This window comes from Astyanax mexicanus, chromosome 18 (assembly GCF_023375975.1).
Source record: "Astyanax mexicanus isolate ESR-SI-001 chromosome 18, AstMex3_surface, whole genome shotgun sequence".
In the NCBI taxonomy this organism is placed as follows: Eukaryota; Metazoa; Chordata; class Actinopteri; order Characiformes; family Acestrorhamphidae; genus Astyanax; species Astyanax mexicanus.
In genome coordinates, this window is record NC_064425.1 from 7,397,315 (window position 1) to 7,422,730 (window position 25,416).

General features: G+C 36.0%; 1 protein-coding gene across 1 annotated transcript in view; it reads right to left on the reverse strand.

Moving 5' to 3' along the window:
- Positions 1 to 21,970, reverse strand: part of LOC103036794 (mitogen-activated protein kinase kinase kinase kinase 5-like) — a 51,739-nt gene extending 29,769 nt beyond the window's left edge. Inside the window, exons 1-2 of the mRNA XM_022669255.2 lie at positions 21,702 to 21,970; positions 4,653 to 4,710 (exon numbers count right to left, since the gene is read on the reverse strand). Of these exons, the coding sequence (XP_022524976.2) occupies positions 4,653 to 4,710; positions 21,702 to 21,794 (151 nt within the window). The 5' untranslated portion in view covers positions 21,795 to 21,970. The remainder of the gene's footprint in view (positions 1 to 4,652; positions 4,711 to 21,701) is intronic.
- Between the last annotated feature and the right edge of the window lie 3,446 nt (positions 21,971 to 25,416).

A 25,416-nucleotide genomic window follows, 5' to 3' on the forward strand; every position in this document is an offset into this window, starting at 1 on the left:
AAGTAATAGAGCGTATACTTAGCAATTAGAATCTCCTGCAATTTAATATGGGCTGATAACAGTATCTTTATAGTAGAGAGAGAAAAACTCTTTAACCTTATTAGGGATTCAGAGTAAGAATGTTTTATTCCAGGACGTTATGGGACATTTTATTGGTCCATTTATTAATTAAAAAAAAACAAGTGTGAAATTATTTTTTTAAGTGAAACTAATAATGAATAGAGTTACAAGTGTTTAGCTTAGTTTTGATTTGACAAACATTTACCAGTGGAGTTTAAGGCAATTTTGCCCAAAATATGTACATTTTTTACTTCACATTGTCATTTTATCAATGTTAGGATTGTCCCAGGTTAGCTTTTGTACATTTTTGGTAACACTTTATTTTAAGAAACACAAACGCTTATTAATGTCTTATTATTTGCTTAATAAAGCCTTAATTAGACATTTGTAAATTATTTATTCACTACTTAGTGGGCTTTATTCTGTGTGTTATTGGTGCTTAATTAGGGGTCTGTTATGTGGAAATGATTAATAATAGCTGTATTAGACCTTATATTGCATAATAAACAGTTATGTTAGCACCTTTTTAAGCAGATTATTCAGCATTATTAGCTAATTCTACATGTTATTAGTGTATAATTGGGCGCAGTTTGATCTATGTGAGTTTGGCAAGGTTAGGGATGTGCTGGATGTTTATTATTGAGTTAATAAGGGGTTAATAAGTCACTAATAGACCAAGATGTGCAACATATTCTAAAGTGAGGTTCTGTTCATCACTAATTAAACACTAAAAAGAACTGAATAAATATTTAATCAATCACAGACCCCTAATTAAGCACCAATAACACTTACAGAGAATAAAGCCTAATAAGGAGTAAATAAATAATTTACAAATGTCTAAATAAGGCTTTATTAAGCAAATAATAGAAGATTAATAAGCCCCTAATTTGTGTTCCTTAAAATAAAGTGATACCACATTTCTAAACTTCTCTGTACTTTAGCTCATGTTCCAAACAACAGTGAGTCATACAGCTCCAGAAATCACTCCAGAAATACAGTAATCTGTTATCTGAGATTACTGTAAGTATGAGTTAGCACCATGCTAATCAGTAACTTACATGTTAGCTTCATTAGCATTATAGCTTTTGTGCAAAACAAAAGAAACCAATTTTACAAATCCAGGCTATGATATAATAATATATAATATGAAACAGTATTTGCCCCCTTAAAGATTTCTTTTGTTTTTGCTTTTTTGTGTCACTTATTTCAATTTAACATATTTAAATATCAGACAAAGATAGCCTGAACAAATATATAAAACAGTGTTTAAATGATGATTTAATTTTTATTAAAGGAAAAACTATGTGACAAAAAAATTGCCCCTCAAGAATGAACTGTGGTTATCTACATTGTTTTGGAAAGCCAAGTTCAGTTTCACTACTAACCACAACCAGGCCTGATTACTGCCAGACCTCTAGAATCAAGAAATCACTCAAAAAGAACCTTTCTGACAACATGAAGCAGGATAAAAGATCTTAAAAAGCAACTCATTATGCCACGATCTAAAGTTATTCAAGAACAGAAAACAAAGTCAGTAAGAGCTGTTATTCACAAATGGAGAAAACATAAAACACTGGTGAACTCTCCCAGGAGTGACCAGCGAATCGAAATTACTCCAAAAGGGCATGGACAACTCATCCAGGAGGTCACAAAAAAAACCCCAGAACAACATATTAAGAACTGGTTTTATTCGCCTGAGTTTAGATCAGTGTTAATGATACAATGTTAAGAAAAAGACTGGGAAATTTATAACCATGGGAGAGTTCCTATGCAAAAAAAAACAGTTTACCAAAAATAATCTTGCAGGGTTCTTTTAGGCTTAACCAAAAATATACTGAGTGGCCTAAAATCCTAAAAATAAAAACTATAGATGAAAACTTATTTCTAAATTTACTCAGGTTGTCTTTGATAAAAAAAATTGTTTGTTAATCTGAAAAAATGTAAGTATGATATAAAAGCAAAACCAAAAGAAATCTGTAATGGGGAAAATACTTTTTAACAGCACTGTATTTTACCTATTTGTGATGTAAAAGGAAAATCTGCATGTTCTAATCTGGAACCAGATCTGATGCTAACTCTACTGGTCTCAGCTAAAAAATATGCAAATAATGAGGCAGTTTCAGAAAGAGGAATCCAGCTTTGAGAGATTAGCATCAGTGCAACTCCAGATCCGTCTCAAAAGCTCTACTGTGTAAGTGAATACACAGCATTCACTGCTAATATCAGAGTTCTAGATCTTGATCTAGATTTCCCATCGAGATCTGTGATGATTCAGGAGTAAAAGTGAACTAGTTTACGAAAAGTGCTGTAGCATGAAGACCACATGAAAATATTATCGAATGAAAATCCATTTGAACACTGTAACTAACAGTTTACATGACCGCAACTTACAGTATTTGGGGAAAACAAGGCCAAGCAGAAGCGTTTGAGTTACCGTTCTGTACACTCAAACCAAAACAATCCATTTAACCAAACATTACGGCTATAGAAATTTCATTCATTGTCATATGATTTTTTTTTACGTGTTTAGTTCCATTGCAACTCATTTAGTTGGTTTTGATTTGAGTTCTCAAAAAGACTGTTGTTGGGGTTGTTTATAATAGTGGTGGATATTTTGACCAAATATTCTCTAAATATAGTATGAAACTCAAAAAATAGTAGCTGAAATGGCTACAGTACCAGTCAAATATTTGGACACACCTTTTCATTCAGTGTTTTTTTCCCCCTGCGTTTTAAATGAATACTAAAGTCATCCAGACTATAATGAATTATGTAGTGATTTAAAAGTGTTAAACAAACCAAAATACTCATTTAAGAGCATTTAGATGATCTTATTTGGGGTTCCTGTGAGCTTGTGGTTTTTGAGGCTGCTAACTATGATGAACTTATCCTGCACAACAGAGGAAACTCTTGCTCTTCCTTTCCTAGGGCGGTCCTGATAAGAGCCCGTTTTATCATAACACTTTTGATGATCTTTGTGACTGCACTTGAGGATACTTTCCAAGGTCTTGCCAGTCATTTTTTCTTTATTTAATTGAGTAGTTCTTGCCATAATCTGGATTAGAACATTATTCAAATAGAGCTATTCGCTGTATATCAACTCTACCTCTTTACAACTGATGCTCTCAAACACATTAAAAGGCAAGAAATTCAAGTAATTAACTCTTGATGAGTTCACATCACAGCTGTTAACTGAAAGCCTGAATTCCAGGTGACACTAGCTCATAAAGCTGAGAAAATCCAGCAAAGATGTGCAAAACTGATAATCTAAACAAGAGGTGCTACTTTAAAGAATGTAAAATATGAAACATATTCTGGTTTGTTTAACGTGTTTTATGTTTACTAAATAACTCCATATGTTTGGATGATTTTAGTATTAGTCTACAATGCAGAACATTTTTAAATAATAAAAAAACAATGATTTTAAGGTGTGTTAAAACCTTTTACCTGGACTGTATATAAAAAAACTGTATATATGTTTTCATTCCCCAACACTGTAAAGAAATCTGAGTTCATATGTTTGCAACAGTAATTCATAGTTTCCCACCAAACCAAAGGTTTCTTTAGCAAAGGTTTAGAATTAGCGCTGTCAATGTTAATGTTTTAACCTGTGTGATTTTTGTCAATTTCTTTTTATACACAGGTAAATCTTGTCACCAAGTTTGCCCAGAACCTTGTCTTGTAATTTACCTATTTTACAGATACTGGTGACGTATTTTTGGATTTGTTTGTTTTTAGCAACGTAAGCACTGTGTCATTTACCACTACTGAGTTCAGAAGGAAGATTACTTTAGCACATATGCACACACACACATACACACACAGCTGCTAGCAACTTTTAACATACTCAATTATTTATGTCCTCCTCCCATAAATACAGGGAAGTACCAGTATTTAAAAAGTTTTAATCATATTTTAATCATCGTCAATCACTGAATATTGTTGTGATAATACAATTTATTTACCACTTAAACACCACAATTAACAATTAACACTACAATTAAACACCACTACAATAAATATAACTTAATATAAATATATTTATATTTAAATACCCATTATTTAAAGCATAGCCTTAAAAAGAAGAAGAGGTCAAATCAATTGTGATTCATCACAGAATTGACACCACTATTTAGATGACACATTCGTTACACCAGTCTTACCAAAGACTTTAGTTAAGAAAACAGGCTAGGAATATCTTAGCATTAATCTACACTGATGTGCCAAAAGTCATGGGATAGCAGATAGTATCGTCCCCCGTGACTTTTGCCATGTCCCATATAAGATAAAGAACATTGCACTGGCCTGTGTGGGTGGAGGAATTTCAAATACCCACACAATTAGCATGCTGGCCAGTGTTGTATCAACCTAAATGAATAAGATAACGCATAATCATTCCCTGAAGTAAAACTTCATGATCAATTTACTACATATATTGCTGTTCCATGATTTTTGTCTTATCCGTGTACACAAGCTACATTTTATATTTTAAATAAAAGCTGGGTCTCATCACATCTATTCTGATGCTAACATTTGATAAGATAACAGTAGATTTAGCATTTACACAGGAAATCACTGCGGTAAACTCTTACCAGGCTCCATCTTTATGACCTTCATGGCTGTCATGTCACCCGTCTGTTTATTCCGGGCCTGAGGACACAAACAAGTACAAGCACACTTTTAGTCATGGTGAATTAACCAATGAGAGAAGACATCCTATCTTTAACTGTGCCCAAAGATCCGTCGCAGTGCTTATTGCTATCTTACACCCCACCAACAGTCTATTTTCACTTCTTCCACCTGCGTCGTTACAAAAGCAAAAGTGCTTTTGAATATATTTACCTCTGGAAATGAGGTGTGTTCAGGTACATTTCTGGCCTATTGCTATCTTGGCAACGGAAAACACAGGTGCTCCACTGACTGAATACAACCTAGACAGATGTCAACAGTCAGATGTTCATTGCTATCTTGGCGACCTGTTGTGCCGCCTGTACACTCCCGCTTGTTACATGCAGCAGTGCACAAACCCAACTTTTACATCAACAATAAACAGAATACAAAATAAAATAACATTGCTGTTCCTGTAAATGAGCTGCTTAAGCTCCTTCACAGTGTGAACGAGCAGGTCAGTTTCCCCTGCTGAGAATTGTTGGACACGTTCATGTAGCTGCGACACTAAAATAGCAATCTGCCATAGTCAGAGCACACCTGGCTTTTAAAGGGAGTAGCAATTGACATGCTGATTGGTTCATTTCATGTTACATATAAAACACACCCATAAATAATTAAAAAAATTAGTGCGTTTTGAGCCACACAAGGTGTACTTTTCCCATTGTTAAAATAGTAAAGACACAAGTCACACCCTAAATCAAGCTGCAGGGTGCGCCATTGACTGCTCGCCTACACTATAATCACTAAAATATAGCCCATAATGTTTTTAATAGTGATGTCAATCAACTCAAAGAAATTAATCAGAAATTAATCAAAACAGTATTCCATGATTAATCGTGATTAATCGTAATAAGACATAAGCATTTAATAATCAATATTCAAATGTAAAGAAAGAATTTAAGATTTGCTAAATAATTACATTAATCACAACAATATTCTGAAATTCTGAAATATCCTTAAGATCATGATAGAATAATTTTAATCAGCATAAAAAAATAGTTTTTTTAACATTTTGAACTTGACAGTAAGCGGCAGTGGGTTTATTTTGTTAATTTTACCTATTATTATTTCACCAGGCTCAGTAAACTCAAGTAATCACATGATTTGTTTGCGTTACCTGCGAACCTTAACATGTTATAGCATCCAGAATAATGGCAAATATTTACATGTAATACATATATGAGATCGACATATATTGTGCATATATTTGCTACATGTATGAAACCTATTTAAAATTGAAACATTTTCATATATTTGCATATGTATTTCTCAGCCATAAGGTAATATGGTCATAGATGTGAAATACGTATTTTGAAATATATACAATAATATGTCTCATATAGTATATATCTATATATATATATAAAATATATAAACAATTTATGTCACATGGGTCTAGTCCATACAGTATGTGTTTAGCTGAAAGAGCTTTTCCACTGAAATCATTAAATATACCACATATATAGATACACACACAGAGAGCTTCATAGATAGCAACATGTTTTTCAACATACAGGCTCCTTTATTAGTTAAACACTTACAGCACTTAAAAGCACTAGTTGGATGAAACTGTTCAGATTGTTAATATTGAACAGAGCAGAGAGGAGACTACTGGTGATAGTGAGCAACAAAATGCACGGTAAACTATGGGATTTAACCCTTTATCAACAGCAAAAGTATGACAAATAAGTTTAAACAAATGAAAATAATTTTTCATGGCACCGTGTATGGAAACACCACTCTTGATATAGAGCTATAAATGTCATATATTTCATTTCTGTATGTGCGACAGCGCTAGTTTTTACAAATTTCATACACTTTTATATATTTTCTACATTGACATTTGGTCGTGAAATGGTAAAGAGCTAAAGATCTGAAACAAGTAGAAATATCACACTTGCACTCTACACTATGCACACGCCGTTTCTTTACCAGTACAATTTCCCTCAAGGGAACAATCAGGTTATTCTTACACTAAATACAGCGAGGGGGGCGCTGATAGAAAGCGAGGGACAAGACCTCTCACTCATTTACAGAGCGTGTTTTTAATATAGCAATTGGGTTTGTCACTTCTGCATTTTCTTCTACACACACACACAAAACACACACCCACCGAGACAGATATAAATAGGCTGCTGACTTTAAGGGTGGAAAAACTCAGTAGAGTAATTGGTGGGGGAGGGCAAAGGGGACGGAGACATTTGGGGGTTAACCGTGACTTAAAAAACACATACAGAGATGAGCACCACCTACAAATAAACAAACAACAAGCACACACCTCATACACACACACACACACACACACACCAGCTCACATATATATGCACACGTTGTTTCAGGTTTTCGAAAACAACAGGGCGAGGGACAGAAAGGTCAGGGGGTGCGACGGCGTGCAGTGACGTCAGTTGACCGCGGAGTCCGTGGAAAAACACGTTTGCGACCATCAATAGCGAAGTATCTCCGAATAACAAGGTTAGGTTATAAGAAAATGTTCCGATGTTCCATGGCATAGAATTCCGATGAATTGATGAGCTTTGAGAGAGGCCGTTATAATAGAGGCGTAATATTAAAGTTTTACTGAGAGGCAGCACTGTGAAATGCAACCTCAACAACTAAAATAAACTTACTTACAAGCGTCGCTTATCAATTTCAATGTATTTTTGTTTTAATAATGAGTGTTGGACTAAATATTTTGTGTTTATTCAGGAACAGTCAGGTTCATAATTATTTGGACAGTTGTTGTTTGTTTTCTTTAGTACACCAGTGGCAGTGGATCTGAAATATGTATTTAAAATTTACAAGAGTTACCTTCATTTTTATAGCCTCAGAAGTAACTGGATAATTGACTGGTAAGCGGTTTAATGGCTGGGGGCAGTGACTCAGTCGTTGACTCAGCAATGGGTTATTTTTGACATTGTTAGGCCACTGAACAAGGGCCAGACATTTATGGCATGTCATTGTGTCTTTGCTTTTTTAACAACAGGAAAAGTACCCATTTCCATGCCTCAAAACGTGGTGGGGTGAGGTAGGGTAAGGATTAATTTGAGGCTAGGTCTAGGGTTAGGATTAAGTTTAGGCTATGATTTGATTACGGGTTAGATTTAGGTTTGGGCTGAATATTAAGATTAAATTTGGGACTAGATTTAGAAATAGCGATATAGGTTATGATTTTGCCTAAGTTAAAGGGTAGTTTTAGGTTTAGCAGTAAATGAAAGTCTTGAATTAATTGTGATGTTAGGATTGTTTGGGATTAGGGTTAGATTTAGGTTTTGGCTTCATTTTATGTTGTGAATTGAAGCTAATGTGAGGATTATATTAGGATTATTTGATTTGGAATATTTGATTTGGGTTGAAGTTAGGTAATTTCACTAACTTCAAGGGTACCATAATTAACAGTACTTATGACAGAGTGTCTCAAACAATTAATATTATTAAGTAATATTTATAAGTAGCTTAACTAGGGTCAATTAATAACTACTATTGTTTATTTCTATTGTTAAAATTGTGTTACTTGATGTATCCTTTTTGTAAAGTGTTACCCAGTTATAATTGTGAATATAAGCCCCCAAATTACAGTGTAAAAACTTCTGCAATAGTGAGACCTTTGCTGAAGCGTTGGTTTTTGGTGTGATTTGAGCTTCTATAAAAGCAGTAGAGCTATGGGCCATGCTTTCCTGTTTCAACCCCCTTTACGACTCAATGTGCTAGAGTGATATTTTCAGTTTGTGAGGTGAGAGAGAGAGACACCAGACAGATATACAGACTGAGACACACAGAAAGAGCCATTCACTGAGAGAGAGAGAGAGAGAGAGAGAGAGAGAAATATGGACATTTAACTCTAGTTTATTGCAGCTTCTTCAGCTTCAACATCTCAGTTATCTAGAAGCAACAAAAGAGTTTTAGTACCTCATAGTGCCCACTGCTCAGAACACACACACACACCTACACCCACAGACCGTGTGCACACATATACACACACATACACTGAAGAGCGGTAAAGATAATGATCCAGAAGTCTCACTTCTGTATTTCCCTTTTACAAAGAGCACCTGCTGACAAGCTAGCATGCTTCTGCACTCCACATGTGCACACACACACACACACACACACACAAAGGCATGCACAAACAGAGCAAACCCTACCACTGAAACCCAATCACAGACTTCTGCACTGCAAGAGGTCGAATGGATGACACATGGACGTCACTTCAAAGCACATAAGCTGTCAATCATCGAGAGCACATGCATATGCACCTGCATGCACCTATACATATACCTGCAATTCATCCTACCACTGAACGGAAGCCAGTTTCAAAATCTAACACAGCACCTGCGAGGTACATTGGAAAGGGTTCTTTGTACCGACAGTGGAACCCAATTAATACCATATACAGTACCAGTCAAAAAGTTTGGACACACCTTCTCATTAATTATTTTTCTTCATTTAATTTATTTTATACACTGTAAATTAATTTTAAAGACATGAAAACAATTAAGAGACACATATGGAATGATAAAACAGTAAAAAGCTCCCTTATAAAGACATTTGTTTACTAAATGTTCCTGTATAGATTTAATGTCTTTGTTTTTTTTTTATTAACAATGTAAAAAAATCATAAAAAGAAAGAAAACACTTGAATAAGAAGAGGTTTCCAAACATTTTTTGGAAATTTCTTATTTCAAACAAAATTAAAAAAAAAATATCACACCAGAACAAAACAACATTGCCCAAATATATGTCCACTACCTTCTTCACAACTATTTCTGCCTAGGTTCTCATCAATTTTAACAATGCTTTTTAAGTTTGAGACCAGAATGTAATTGTTTTTCACTTTAGCCCCATTAATCTTAGCCATGGTACATTCCAGACGAGTAATATCATTTAGGTTTGTAATCCAAAGGATGCGTGTAGGAATGAAAGGTGTCCAAACTTTTGACTGGTATCTTCATGAACCTCAATGAGCAGCTTTTGGAACATGTGATGCTGTTGATGGTTCACTGATTGTTCTTCCATAGAGCATGTTTGGTAGATATTGACCAATGTAATGACTAGTTTGTGTCAGAGTGTCTCAAATTCTTATACGACTCTACCTCTTCACAACTTTACAACTGATGCTCTAAAACACCTTAAGAAACAAAAAATGCAATAAGTAAGTAATTAACTCTTGAAGAGTTCAGCACAGCTGTTAACTTAAAGCCTGAATTCCAGGTGACTCTACCTCATAAAGCTGACTGAGAAAATCCAGCCAAGATGTGCAAAACTGTCATTTAAGAAAGAGGCACTACTTTGAAGAATCTAAAATATAAAACATATTCTGGTTTGTTTCAACTACCATTAAACTCAGTATCTATTAAATGCAACTTTTAATGAGTCTCAGTGGAATCTAACTCTACCCCTTATGTTAATCTTAACCATAACCTTGAATCAACCCTAAAACCTCTCTAAAAACACACATTTCACGCCTCAACAAATCTACTTTAAAACTGATTATTCACTTGCTGACTAATATGTATCCCACCCCCTGACATGTGCCACTTAGGCCAGGTTATTAGTCTTATTTGCTTCAGTCAGGGATGGTAATACTAGGGCTAATCAGTGCAAAGGACCATTGCAATTTAGTAAGTTCACTCAACCTTTTGCGATGGCAATTAATTCAGTTACTGAAGTTGTAACACCACTAACTGTTAGACCACTAGCTTTTCCATAGATGTACTTAGCCCCCAAAGATGTGCCCACTCAGTACATGTGGAGAGAAAAAGCACCTGACACTACCCTCTGGCTGTGTATGACTTGGCAATGAGTAGTGGAAAAGATGCTTTCAACTAGAGCCCAGAAACAGAAGAGATAAACTCTTAAAATCATAGTTCTCCAATGGTTGTATAGAACCATAAAAAAATTGTTTTCATGCTTAAATAGTACATTGCCTGGTTAAACACTTTTTCACACTGATGGAAATCCTTTGTGTTTCTTTAAATAACCTTCCAAGATAAGTTTTATGTAGTACTGAATAGGGGTCCATTATTGTTACATGCCAAAGAAGCATTTTTCGTTTGCATATAGAACCATTTTCTTTCTAAACTGAGAAAAAAAAATCTTCAGGGGTTCTTTAGTTTTATATAAAACAAAACAAAACAATTAAAAACATTTATGTTTCAATGGTTCTTTAACTGATCAAAGTTGAAGTGCCCTAAGGTTTTAAAATTAATTAAATTAAATTGTATTTACCCTTTACTAAAACTCACACATCTACTGTATGTCTAACTTGGCTTAAGACTTCTTTGTGCAAATGTAACTGTTGACTACAAAATATAGGAGCAGTTTAAGCTTAAAATACAGACTGCAGAAAATAATTCCTTTACATGAGTTATAGTACATTCGCTTGTTTCAGTAATTTAGTTTAACTTACTTATTTAATTTCAGTTCCCAAAGAGCAGATTCCTGCACAGTTTTGTGAGTGAAGTGTTAAGTATGACACATAAGTAAAACTCATCAATGCAGCATTGGTAGCTTGCTCTTATAGCCATCAACACAGAGGGTGACCAGTAAAACACTATTACATAAACATAACAGAATACACAAGAGAAGGGAGTCTGGGGGCACAACTACACACTGATGTTGAGCGAAGGGGAGATAAATGGTTGCAGTAGCCTGTGGGAAAGGTGTGATCTATAACTCACAGTTTCAACTTCATTTAACTCTAAACTCCAAATTTTCACTTTATTAAACTAACGTAAAAACTTGACTTGATTTTGATTAGTTAAGATACATGAAAGTTTAAACAAAGTAAGTTATCATAACTTAATGCCTAAATATGTTTTTGCAGTGCAAATTTAAACCAAATAATTATTGTTCCAAACCTTTAATCAGGTTACGTTATATGAAACCCTTAAGACCGTATGAAGAGGGTTCCCCTATTCGTTTTATCCATTGTTTACTCAGAACTGAAGACAGTGGGTTTATGGTTTCTCATGTGGGAGGATGCCAAATGCGTTCAGCAATGCAGCCCCACTAAGGTTGTCTGTTGCTGCACTGACAGCATAGCATACACATACAGGTGCATCTCAATTAAAAAATTAGAATATCCTTAAAAAATATCTTTATTTTAGTAATTCAGTTCAAAATGTGAAACTCATATATTATATAGATGTATTACACACAGAGTGATCTATTTTAAGTCTTTACTTTATTAATTGCTGATGATTATGGCTTATAGCCAATGAAAACCCAAAAATCTCTGTTTTAGAAAATGTTAATATTATATAAGACCAATTGGTACTTTTGGCAGTGTGGGCAGTGTGCCAAGTCCTGCTGGAAAATGAAATCAGCATCTCCATAAAAGTTGTCAGCAGAGGGAAGTATGAAGTGCTGTAAGATTTTCCAGGAAAACAAAACTGCACTGACTTTAGACTTGATAATAAAACACAGTGGATCAACACCCGCAGATGACATGGCTCTCTAAACTATCACTGACCATCAGTAAATTTTACATTTTATTCAGGAAATCAAGTCTGGAGGAAGAGTGGAGAGACACACAGTCCAAACTGCTTGAGGTCTAGTGTGAAGTTTCCACCAATCAGTGATGGTTTGGAGAGACATGTCATCTGCTGGTGTTGATCCACTGTGTTTTATTATCAAGTCTAAAGTCAGTACAGTGTTTTCCTACAAAATCTTACAGCACTTAATGCTTCCCTCTGCTGCTAACTTTTATAGAGTTGTGGATTTCATTTGATCTTATATAATATTAACATTTTCTGAGAGACAGATTTGGGGGTTTTCATTTGCTGTAAGCCAAACCTCAACAATTATAGAAATAAACACTTAAAATAGATCACTCTGTGTGTAATACATCTATATAATATACGATATATATAATTCAAAATAGCATTTCACATTTTGAACTGAATTATGAAATGAAGTAACTTTTCAATGATATTCTGATTTTTTGAGATGCACCTGTACAGTGTAGATGTCAGCTAGCATGAAATCATTCTGTGAGGTTCATGATCTGATATGTTTCAGCACAAATTAGACCTTTGAGATCTCTACATCTCTACAGTCACTCCTCCATATTGTTCCCTCTGTTAGCTACCCTGTCCTTTAATTCTCTCTCTTTCTCGATCTACCCCTACCCTTTCTCCTCCTTTTTTTCCTACCCTCTGAGTTTGTTCCCTACCCTTCCTCCACCTTATCCTGCCCTCTGAGATTGTTTCATAAACGTTTCCCACCTACAAAGAGTCCCTCCTTAGTTGAGCTGGCTGTTTGTTTCAGGTCATTGTCATGCTGGAAGTCCCAGTCATGACCCAGTGTCAATGCCCTTACTGCCAAAATTTTGTGGTACATGACCCCACCCGTCCTCCCTTCAATACAATTCTGTCGTCCTGTCCCTATGCAGAAAAGCTCCCCCAAAATATGGTGTTCCCACCCCCATGCTTCATGGTTAGGATGATGTTCTTGGGGTTCTACTCATCCTTCTTCTTTTTCCAAACATGGCGAGTAGAGTCAATACAAAACTCTTTTTTGGTCTCATCTGACTACATGACCTTCTCGAATGCCTCATGCAGATGGTCACTGGCAAACTTTGAACGGTCGTATCTTCCATTTTTTTTTATTTTTGCGCCAACTGTTGTTGCCTATTCACCAAGCTGCTTGCCTATTGGTCTATAGCTCATATCAACCTTGTGCAGGTCTACAGATTTGTCCATGTTGTCTTTAGACAGCTCTGTGGTCTTGGCCATTGTGGAGAGTTTGGACTGTGATTGATTGAGTGTGTGAACAAGTGTCTTTTATACAGGTAACAAGCTGAAACAGGTGCAGTTAATGCAGGTAATGAGTGCAGAATAGGAGACAAACTAACAGGCCTGTCAAAGACAGAATTCTTGCTGGTAGGTAGGTGATGAAATACTTATATCATGCAGTTAAATGTGAAATGTGTACCTACTATAAAAATTACAGACCTCCCTATTCTTTGTAGGTGTGAAAATGTCCGAAACACGTATTTTCCCCCCTGTATCTACCCCATCTGTACCGTCAATCTACTCACAAATTCTATGTAACATTATTTATCTGTCTTTACACTTCTTTCTGTAACACAGCCCATCTTTACCTGACTTTATCTTTCCCTCTATAAATTCCCCCATAAATCCCTAATACTAACACTCTTCCACTATCTAATTGTAAAAACATGTCATGTGTCTAAAAGCAGAATTTTCCTGTGTAAAGCAGGCTTGTCAACAAAACACTCTGACTTGTTGTCTAACAAGAAAAACCACACCAATGTCTGCATTTAGTCTGTAAACCCAGAAGGACCAGGAAAACAACCAGTCTGCTATCATTCTTCCATTCTTTCAATCTTCCAATCCAAACAACTTGTAGAATTTACAGTGCATTACAGTACATAGGTTCTAGTTACTGATACAACTGCTGGGAGAGTTCTGTAGCTAACGTTGAAAATATTTACATTTTAATGATAAGATTATTTCTATAAAATAACACTGTTTTTCTAAAGTTTACAATTACTCACAATTGTGCAGTGGACATACCTCTTCTCATTCTTTTTTCTTTTCTTTAGTTTATATTCTATATTGTAGATTAATATTAACCCTAGAACACTAACATTAAAATGGTGTTGGGTATATACTGTATGACAAGTTTTGGAGCCCTTCTTTAATTTTACAACATACAACATTACAAAAAATAAAAAAATGTACCATGGATGACCTTATAAAAAGCAGAACAAATATTTGAAAATCAGGTAATCCTTAACAGGCAATGTCCTAACAAACAAACAAAAATAAAGCTGCTGGGAACTTGGTCTTTGGTTCACCCATTCCTGGGACATGTGACGCCTTTAAACACACAAACACTAACATCAAGTAAATTACACCCATAAAATATCTTACTCTCTATCACTAACATCAGATGAAAATCACCTGAACAAATGCCTCTTGAAAAAAACATAGATGGGAGAAGAGAATCAACCATAACATTAATGACATCAATGAGCTCCCTGAAGCGCCCCAAAGTCCCATGCAGCTCAGACAGCAGCAACACAATAAAAAAACACATGAAAAAATTATGTGTGTAAAAATAACCCAGCATTAGTGTTCTAGGATTAAATCTATGAAAACAATTAAAGACTGATTTGTGCTTCTGCATCGAGTCAATACATAGCCTACAGCGTAGCCTGTACGAGCGCTTTACGCGGCGGAACTTGTTTATATTCTGTGTGCGTGGGTTGGCCTCTTTGCGTCGGCCTGCAGTTTAAACCATGAAGGCAGGAAGTAGTGGGCGGGAACACAGGGCTCGGCAGGCCAATCACAGCTGCTGCTGTCTGTGTCGCATTGTTTTTTTCTGGGGAGGTGCACATCGGGCTATGTCATATGGTATGGCATAGAGTACAGCATAGGAGTATAAATTGGCCTTTAGGCACACATAACAGCAAAAAGTGTTAGTCCTCCATCTGACCAATCCCCTGATCTAAACCTGATCAACTGAGATAATGGTTTGGGATGAGCTGGAGCTTCACAGCGTGAAGGAAAAGCAGCAACTATTGTTCAGCACCTCCAGGAACTCCTTCCCTTAAAATGCTGAGAAAACTATTCCAGGTGCTCTCCCTCATAAAGACACTGAGATTAAAATACCAAGTGTGTGCAGATCTGTCCTCAAAGCTACATTCTTAAATGTGCTACTTAGAAGAGTCTAAAGTATAAAACATATTCTGGTTTGTTTAACACATTTTGTTTGCAGAATATTTCTGCATGTGTTCATGTATAGCTTTAATATAGTCTTCAATATTAAATGTACAATGTAAAAAATCGTAAAAAGAAAGAACACACTAAATGAGACGAGGTATGTCCAAACTTGTACAGACTTGTAGAGTATTTAAAGTGAGAACAACTTCCTTTCCTTTCACCCAGTTCAAGTCTGACAACTCTTTCTTTTTACAAACTCATCCTGCAGTTCTACTCCTTCCTATGGGATGCAAATCGTAACATTCACAAGTTAATTATCAAATCAGGTTGTGTGGGAGTCTAACACTATCCGTTTTACTGCGTATCTTTAATCTCTCAGTATCAGTCTCTATCTCTCTCTCTCTCTCTCTCTCTCTCTCTCTCTCTCTCGGAAGGAAAAGGTCCCACATCCCCTCATTTGCATGGTGCACACTGCTTTAGAACAAAGAACACAAGAAAAGAGAAGAAAGCTGATGGTGTACGACACCAAGCGAGTCCTTTTTTCCTAGACTTTTTCTTACACAAACGCAATAATAAACTTTGTATCGTTTTGTCTCAGAGGTATTTCCTTGTCTGGACTCCCCCTTGTTGTATCTGAGCATGAAGAAGGCACAGCTGCTCTAAAGAGGAAGAAGGAAATGCATTAATGCTGTAGAGCAGTGAAGGCTGAAAATGGAATTCACTATTAGTATGATTTTAGTCTCGTAGTGTAGAGAGAGGCAGATGAAAGATGCTTTAATCTGACGTTGAAAACAGAGGAAATCACTTTTTCTTCCTGTTGACTTCAAGGCCCCGGTCGTCGCCTCCACCTCAGGAGTTTTGCATCTGGTGTTTTATGAAATAGGAATTGACCATAAACCACCATTTGGGTTCTTCTGTCTTAAATGAAGAGGAACTTCATGTGTAGGATGGTCATAGCGGTTTGTCAGCTGGCATTTGACATTTTGAATGCCGCCTTGTGCTTCTTTAAAAGGGGCTTAATGTTTAGTTTGTTTAATGTTGATTAAATAGGGTAAATAACAGTAACAGAGTTACAGTCAGTCTTGTATCAAGGGAGCCTCTTTTGATGCAGGTGGGGTGAGTTTGGTTTTGGTTTTCCTTTTCCTGCCTGTCGGCCATCCCCGTTCAGTCTGTTTCAGGCGTGGTGTGTTTGACGCATTAACACACACACACACACACACACACACACACACAGCATGAAACTACACACACACCAGCAGAGGTGTCAAGTAATAAAGTATGAATAGTTAATTACCTTACTTAAGTAGAAATGTTGTTTATCTATACTTTACTGGAGTATTTATTTTTCAGATTCTAATCTTTACGTTTTCACACAATTATCTGTACTTTTTAAAAATAGCCTCATTAATCCTATTTAATTTCAGCTTGTTTTTATTCCGGCTTCTTATCGTTCAATAAAAAAAACCCTTTTCAGATAAATCTCTATGCAGATATCAGAGTGAATCTGATTGTGGTTGGATGTAGAGAAGTGTAAAAATATTTAATTCCGACTCCCTATTGGTTTACCACCACACCTGCACATCATGTTACGCCCCCCCAACCCCACACTCCAGCAAGAACATAGCAGACGTATGTATCCGTGTACTCTGTGGTGCGGCCTCAGCTTTTGAACCCTTAAGTTACTTTATTTTTATTATACTTTAAGTAGTTTTGAAACCAGTACTTTTACACTTTTACTTAAAGAGTAAAAGATTGAGTTGATACTTCAACTTCTACAGAAGTATTTTTTTAAACCCTAGTATCTTTACTTCTACCTACAGAGTAATGAATGTGAAAGCTCTTCACACCTTTGCTCACTGTATGTGCTGATCTTAAAGTAAGCACATACGTGCAAAGTTTTTCTCTTTCACAAACAGAAACACACAGAAGCACGCATTCTACAGAGTCTACAGAGTAGTCTGACTAAGTGGCATTTACAGTATCAGTCAAAAGTTTCGACGCTCCATCTCATTTCGTGTTTTTCTTTATTTAAATATTTTTCTACATTGTAGATTTATATTAAGGACATTAAAACAATTAAAGGACACGTGGAATTATGTAGTAAGCATTTAAAAAAGTGTTTATCCTCCACAATCCTCTGATCTGGTGATCTGGGATGGGCTGGAGCTTCACAGCGTGAAGGAAAAGCAGCAACTATTGTTCAGCACCTCATGAAGACACTGAGATTAAAATACCAAGAGTGTGCAGATCTGTCATCAAAGATAAATGTGCTACTTAGAAGAATCTAAAGTATAAAACAGATTCTGGTTTGTTTAACACTTTTTTGATTACAGAATAATTCACCATGTGCTCCTGTATAGCTTTAATACAGTATTAAATTTACACTGAAAAAAATCTAAAAACTAAGTAAACACATTGAATGAGAAGAGGTATATCCAAAGTTTTTACTGGTAATGTTAATGTGTGTTTGTGTGGCAACAGAAAAAAATAGACGGTGAATATGGTGTAGGGTACACATAGGGTATGCATAGGCTAAGGTATAGATGTAGCACAGAAGCATACGTTTAGACTGTGGTTTAGGGTATGCACCTGCTATAGGGTACTATGGTGTACATTTTTTTTTATGATTTTTTTCCCATTTTCTCCTAATTTGCTTATCCAATTATCCCACCCCTTTGTGCGTCCCCATCACCAGTGGCACCTGCGACTCTAGGTCGACCCTAGAAGGATGAGGACGAGCACACACCTCCTCCGACACATTTGAAGTCAGTCACCCCTTTTTTCGAGCTGCTGCCGATGCATCATTGCCTGAGCAGCTAGCAAGCTCGGAGGAAAGCACATCGACTAGGTTCCGATACATCCGCTCACAGACGCCTCGTGCCGCCGGGCACCAACTTCTAGCGTGATGGGGAGAGAGCGCCATCTACCCACCCGGAGGGAGCAAGGCCAATTGTGCTCCCTCTGGGTGCCGAAAGCTAATGGCAGAGCTACATGAACAGGATTTGAACCTGTGACCTCCCGTTCATAGAGGCAGTGCATTAGACCACTGGACCACTTGGTGCCCCCTAAGGTATAGATTTAACACAAAGGATTAAATTGTCCTTAAAAATTAGGCTATGGTGTAAGATATACAGCTATACAAAGGCTGTGCATAAGCTACTGCATAGATTTGAAGCAGAATCAACAATCATCCTTAAGGCGTAGGCTATGGTGTGGGGTACAAAGCTGTTCATACGGTATGCATAGGCTAAGGCGCAGATTCAATTCAGAAGCAAACATTTGCCTAAAGGCATAGGTTACATGTAGGCTAAGATTTAACTTAGATTTAACTCAGAAGCATAAATTGGCTTTAAGGCGTTGCTATGGTGGAGGGTACACAGATATATATAGGATACGTGGAGGCTAAGGCTTAGATTTAACTCATGAATTGAATGAATTGGCTTCAGATCATATACTGTGGTTAAGCATATGTGGCTACGAATAGGCTAAGGCTTAGAGTCAAATTAACTAATAAATTAGCATTAAGACGTAAGCTATGGTTTAGGATAAATGACTACACACAGGGTATGCATAGGATAAGGCATGTATTTAACACAGAAGTATAAATTTAGCTTTAAGGCATAGGCACACATATACATAGGCTATGTGGAGGCTAAGGCTTTGATTGAACTCAGAAGCCTAAATTGGCTTTAAGGCATGTACTGTGGTTAAGCATATGCGGCTATACAATGGCTATGCATAAGCTAAGGCTTAGATTGAATGCAGGAGCCTAAATTAGCATAAGATATGGTTTAGTATAGATAGATGAATACACACCGGGTATGCATAGGTTAAGGCATCGATTTAACACAGAAGCATAAATTGGCTTTAAGACGTAGGCTATGGTGTAGGGTACACAAATATCCACATGCTACATGTAGGCTAAGGCTTTGATTGAAGTCATATACTATATAATCTGATTTAGGGTACATGGCTACACATGGAGTATGCATAGGCTTAGGCACAGATTCATTTCAGAAGCAGAAAAAAGTCCTTTAAGACAAAGGCTATGGTGTAGGGTACATATATATGATTGAACTCAGAAGCATAAATTGGCTTTAAGGCATATACTGTGGTTAAGCATGCATGGCTATACATACTATGATTTAGGATAGATGACTACACACAGGCTATGCATAGGCTAAAGCTTTGATTTAAGCTAATAAATTAGCCTTAAGACATAAGATATGGGTTAGGAAAGATTACACACAGGGTATGTATAGGCTAAGGTATAGATTTCACACAGAAGCATATATTGGGTGTAAGGTGTATACTATGATTTATGGTACATGGCTACTCATAGAGTATGCAAAGGCTAAGGTACAGATTTAAATTAGAAGCAAAAATTACCTTTAAGGCGTAGGCTATTGTATATGGTACACGGCTATACATAGGATATGCGTAGGCTAGGTTGTAGATTTAACTCAGAAAAGAAAATCGGAATTACAGTGTACACTAGGGTAAACTGTATATTATGAATTCTTCTGTACTACAATTTATTCATTATCTACTCTGAATTATTCAGTGTTCTCAATAAAGCGTCCAGTACGTACTATGACGTATTTAGTACATATCTGTATATTCCAAAACAGCAACTTTTCAAGAGAGAGTTAAAAACCTACCCCAATCTTAGTCAACCTCAATTCCTTAGTTTAAAAAAAGTTTATTTCAGGTAATTTTGGAGAATTTATAATAGTCCTTTCCTTAAGATATTTTGACACAGTGTAAGCGACAGTTTGTGTGTTCAAATTATCTATATATTTCACTGGAGAGCAAAAACAAACTGTAAATTATTTTTGAGTATGAAGTTTAAGTACCTCCTACAGTTTGTTCAGTATATTAAAATTTAAGGGGTTAAGATGTATTGATGGAATTCACCACTGAACCCACAGACTTATATCATTCGGACTAAAAACCCACCAGAGATCCGGAAGAGCCCTGTGAGAGTAAACGCTGTCATTAAAAGAGCGTCACACTTAAAATGATTAATGAACGATGAGCAGGCTAGATCAGATCTTCTCCTTTCTCAGGAAGAAAAACATCTTTCACAGAGATGAAGAAGAAGAAAAGCAAACCACTGAAACAGAGCTGAGCTCTTCTAATGAACGGCTAGAAAACCCCACAACACATTCTGCAACAGCAGCAGCACACATTTCTACACTGTAGAACTTAATAATTCACATCAGATACTAAATCATTTAGAGTAAATTCTGAATTGTTTGTAGTGGTTACTGAACAAATCATGATATGTATTTTTAGTATGTTTGTCATTTATAGTAGACGCTTAATAATTTTAAACGGTAAAGGAATACTTCATAGTAGAGACTGAAAAAGTCATTGTCGATGGTGAATAATTCAAAATAATTTTAGAAGTGATAATAGATACACAATACATTATAGTAGATACTTCATTATTTATAGTAGGTACTAAATAATTTATTGTAGATCATGAGTTCATAGTAGTTATTAAATAGTTCATAGGTTACTGAGTAAATCATAGTGGTTTCTGAAAAGTTTATAGTAGTTACAGAATAATTCGTAGTGGTTATCAAATAATTCATAGTGGTTACTAAAAAGTTTATAGTAGTTAATGAATAATTCATAGTGGTAACTGATAAGTTTAAAGTAGATAATGATTAATTCATATTGGTTACTTAATAATTCATATGGGCTCATTTGTAGTAGATACTGAATAATTCATAGTGGGTAAAGATTAATTAGTAGTAGTTACTAAATAATTCATTGTGCTTACTGAGGGGTTTATAGTGGTTCCAGAATAATTCATAGGAGATAGTGAATAATACAAATAACTGAATAAGTCATTGTAGTTACTAAATAATACAGCATATACTTGACATTTAAAATAGTGGTCATATTAATTTATTAAAAACAAATATGTCAATTTCAAAAGCTACCTTAACATTCCTAGTTTCAGAGCAGGTGTTGAAAACTGCATCATAATTCCTTTATCTAAAGTCTTAAGCTTGCTCTTAAACATTGGTACATATGTATTTTTTATTTTTAATCTTGAAATGATTCATCATTCTAAGAATGTTAACTTTAACAATCAGAAAACAAATGTTTTACAAAACAAACCAAACAATGTTAGCTATGCAGTTGCATTCAGATCTATATAATAGTAATAAAGCTGCCGTTTATTAGCTGGCGGTTATTAAAATAAATTGGAAATGGATTGAGGAAGAAAAGGCCGTATGAAGTGGCCTAACTGTGACCTCTGACCTTGTAGACTTCTCCATATGTCCCTCCTCCGACCCGCAGCAGGATCTCGAAATCATCCTGAGGGTTCCTAGTGGAGATGTCCAGAACGTCCATCGAGCCAGCAGACACACTTACTCTCCTGCATGTGTGTGTGTGTAAGTGTAAGAGAGTGTGTGTGAGAGAGTGTGTATGTGTGTGTGTGAGAGTGTGTGTGAGAATGTTCCCTCGTACAGCTGCAGAGAGAGAAGGTTTCAGTGCTGTTCGTACTCTCTCTCACTAAACTGAGCAGTGTGAACTCCTTCCTCCTTAGGCTCTGTCCCTCCCTCACCCTCCCGCTCTCTCTCTCTCTCTCACACACACTGACACACACACTCACACTTACACTCACACACACTGAGGGACTTTGTGGTTCATTTAAATTAAGATTGGTTTTATTTCCTTTTTTGTGTGTGTGTGTGTGTGTGTGTGTGTGTGTGTGTGTGTGTGTGTGTGTGTGTGTGTGTAATAGTTGGAAACAGATGATACTGTGTGTGTTTGTGTGGTCGGTGGTATGAAGGTGTGAATGTGTTTTGTGAATAGTGTGTGTGTTTGTGTGTGTATGTTGTCATACTTTTTCAGACCAAAAACTCTCTGGAACAATTAATTATGAATGATTCAGTCGTTGCTATAATTTATTTGGAATCTACTGTGAATTAATAAGTGGATCCTGTGTCTTTGTGTCTTTGCTATCGTAACGTCAGGAAAAGTATGACTTGTGCGGTTTGAAACACACATGGCACGAAAGGCATGTACTAATTGTTCATTAATAATCGTGAGTGTGTTTTAGGCATAATGTGAAATAAACCAATCAGTGTGTCACTTGTCATTCCCTTTAAGAGCCAGGTGCGCTCTGACTGTGAATTGCTATTTTAAAGGCGCAGCTACCTGGACGTGTCTAACATTCTCACTTTGATTCTGTTTATTGCTGATGCAAAAGTTAAGTTTGTGCACTGCTGTGTTAATGTGTGTGTAACAAGTTAAGGTGTATGTGCAGTGCAAATGTGTTGTCAAGATAGCAATGAACATCTGTTGACTGTTGATGTCTGTCTACTTTGTATTCAGTCATTGGCGTACCTGTGTTTTCTGTTGCCAAGATAGCAATACACCAGAAATTTACCTGAACACACCTCATTTCAAGACCACCACGCCCATCAGTGTAGATATATTCACAAGCACAATTGCTACTTAAATTTAGTAGAGAGTGAAAATAGACTGTTGGCGGGGTGTAAGATAGCAATGAGCATCACAATGCACCTTGCGCAGGGTGTAAGATAGGGCCCAGTATCTCCTATAAATGTTTCAGTACAATTTATGGGGTTAATTCACTACTAAACCCATAGACTTACATTACCCAGACTAAAAACCCTCCATTGATCCGGAAGAAGCTATGAGAGTAAATGCTGTCGTTAAAAGAGCGTAACATTTAAAATGATTTATGAGCAAAGATCAGACTAGATCAGATCATCTCCTTTCTCAAGAAGAAAACATATTTTACAGATATTTTACAGTATTGAGCTGTGGAGCAGATGAACTGTGTTCTATGGAATTATACTGGTGCTTTGATAAAAGGTCATCCAATATCCTGACCTCACTGACTCTCTGGTCAATGAATGCAATCAAATCCTCTCAGCCATTCTACTCCAAAATCTAGTAAAAAGACTTTTCAGCACAGTAGATACAGTTACTCCCACAAAAGCAGAATAAAACAACAAGAAACCATTAATCAGGATGTATCCCAACACTTTTGTCTCTCTGTGTTATATATCTGTATATGAAGTATTGGATTATACATGTACTTTTGATCTAATCATGTGGCACAGTGTAAAAAAACAACTGTGTGTGTGCATGTGTGTGTGTGGTGTGTGTGCAGTGTGCTCTGCAAAGGTTCAGCTTCCTGTAGTGTGGCGAGAGCACTGAACTGAAACCAGAAAAACTGCTTCCACTGGGGCCTTATCTCAACTCACACTCACACTCACACTCACACTGATCCCGCACCAGCTACACACACTTCTGTCCAGCCAGGGTCACCTTACTGCATCAGTGTGTAATATAAATATATAAATATATAAATAACTGTGTTAGACTGAACTGATGCTCAGGATAAATAAACCCCTAATAGCCAACAGATTCAGACTCCAAAAACAATTTATACATTTTGACTTTGTGCTGCCATCTGTTGGCCAAGGGAGAGAGAATTACATGTCGTTCCATCATATTTATATATGTACAGGAACCGGTCAAAAGTTTGGACACACTTCTCATTCAGTGTTTTTATTTTTATTCTTTACTACATTGCAAATCAATACTGAAGTCATTCAGACTATGAAGGAACACATAAGGAATCATGTAGTACATTTAAAGTGTTAAACAAACAAACAATTCTCCTTTCTTGGAGCAGTCCTGATGAGAGCCAGTTTCATCATAACGTTTTTGATGGTCTTTACTTTGACATTTCTTGCAATTTTTCAGATTGACTGACCTTCGTTTCTTACAGTTTTTTCCTTTCCTTAGTTTTTTTTAGAGTATTTCTTGCCATTATATGGATTAGAGCATTGCTCAAATAGGGCTATTCTCTGTATACCAACTCTACCTCTTCACTACTTTAAAACTGATGCTCTCAAACACTTTAAGAGACAATTCAAGTAGTTAACTCTTGATGAGTTCAGCACAGCTGTTAACTGAAAGCCTGAATTCCAGGTGACTCTACCTCATAAAGCTGACTGAGAAAAGAGGTGAGGCTTTGGAGAATCTAAAATATAAAACATGTTCTGGTTTATTTTAAACACTTTTGTATACTAAATAATTAAATTTATTTTTCTTCAGAGTTTGGATGAATTAATTATTAATCTACAGTGCAGAACATGGTACTGTATAACTGTAGAAGTTTATTATCAGTACTGCAGCAGCACCAGTAGAGGGCACTAATGCACTGTCACAGTCTCCACCACCTCCAGGTGTTCAGACAGGAAATATTTTGACATCAAATGCAAATAAACATATCCTAAAAACAACCTTTTACATACAGAGCAGCTTAGATATTATATGTTTATTCAGATCCTCTGTTCTTTCTGTATGATTTAAACTCAAATTAAAAAAATCACCCTTTATTTCCAATTTCTACTATTTATATAGTCGCTGTCCAATGAAAAACAAGTATCTCCAAAACAGCAACTTTACAGGAGACAGAAAAATCCTTCTAAACTTTCAACTGAAGGCAATGTAAAATTACTTTATTTCAGGTCATTTTAAAGTATTTCTATTGGTCCGTTCATAAAGAAATTTGGGCACAGTGTAAGGGACAGTTGCTCCGTTCAAATAATGTAGTAAAATTAAAATCGACAAAAATTTCCATTGGACAGCATACGCGTCTACTTTCTACAAGGGAACAGAAACAGCCTCTGCTATATACATATTATTTCTATAATTAGGTCTAAAATCTTGGTTAAGTTAAATATTGGTCATTAATATGTTTTTTTTTTCTTTATAAATCATTGGTTGTTCAGACCAGCAATTTCAGTTAATCTATATCATATATCAGATAAACACAGTGATATTTGAGAAGTGAAATGAAGTTCATAGAATTTACAGAAAGTGTGCAGTAATTCTTTAACCTATTAACATGCCTTGACCTGTATACAGGCTACAGGTGTAGGTGATACAAAACCTTTTTTTCTGCAGTAAAATAACTTATTTACGT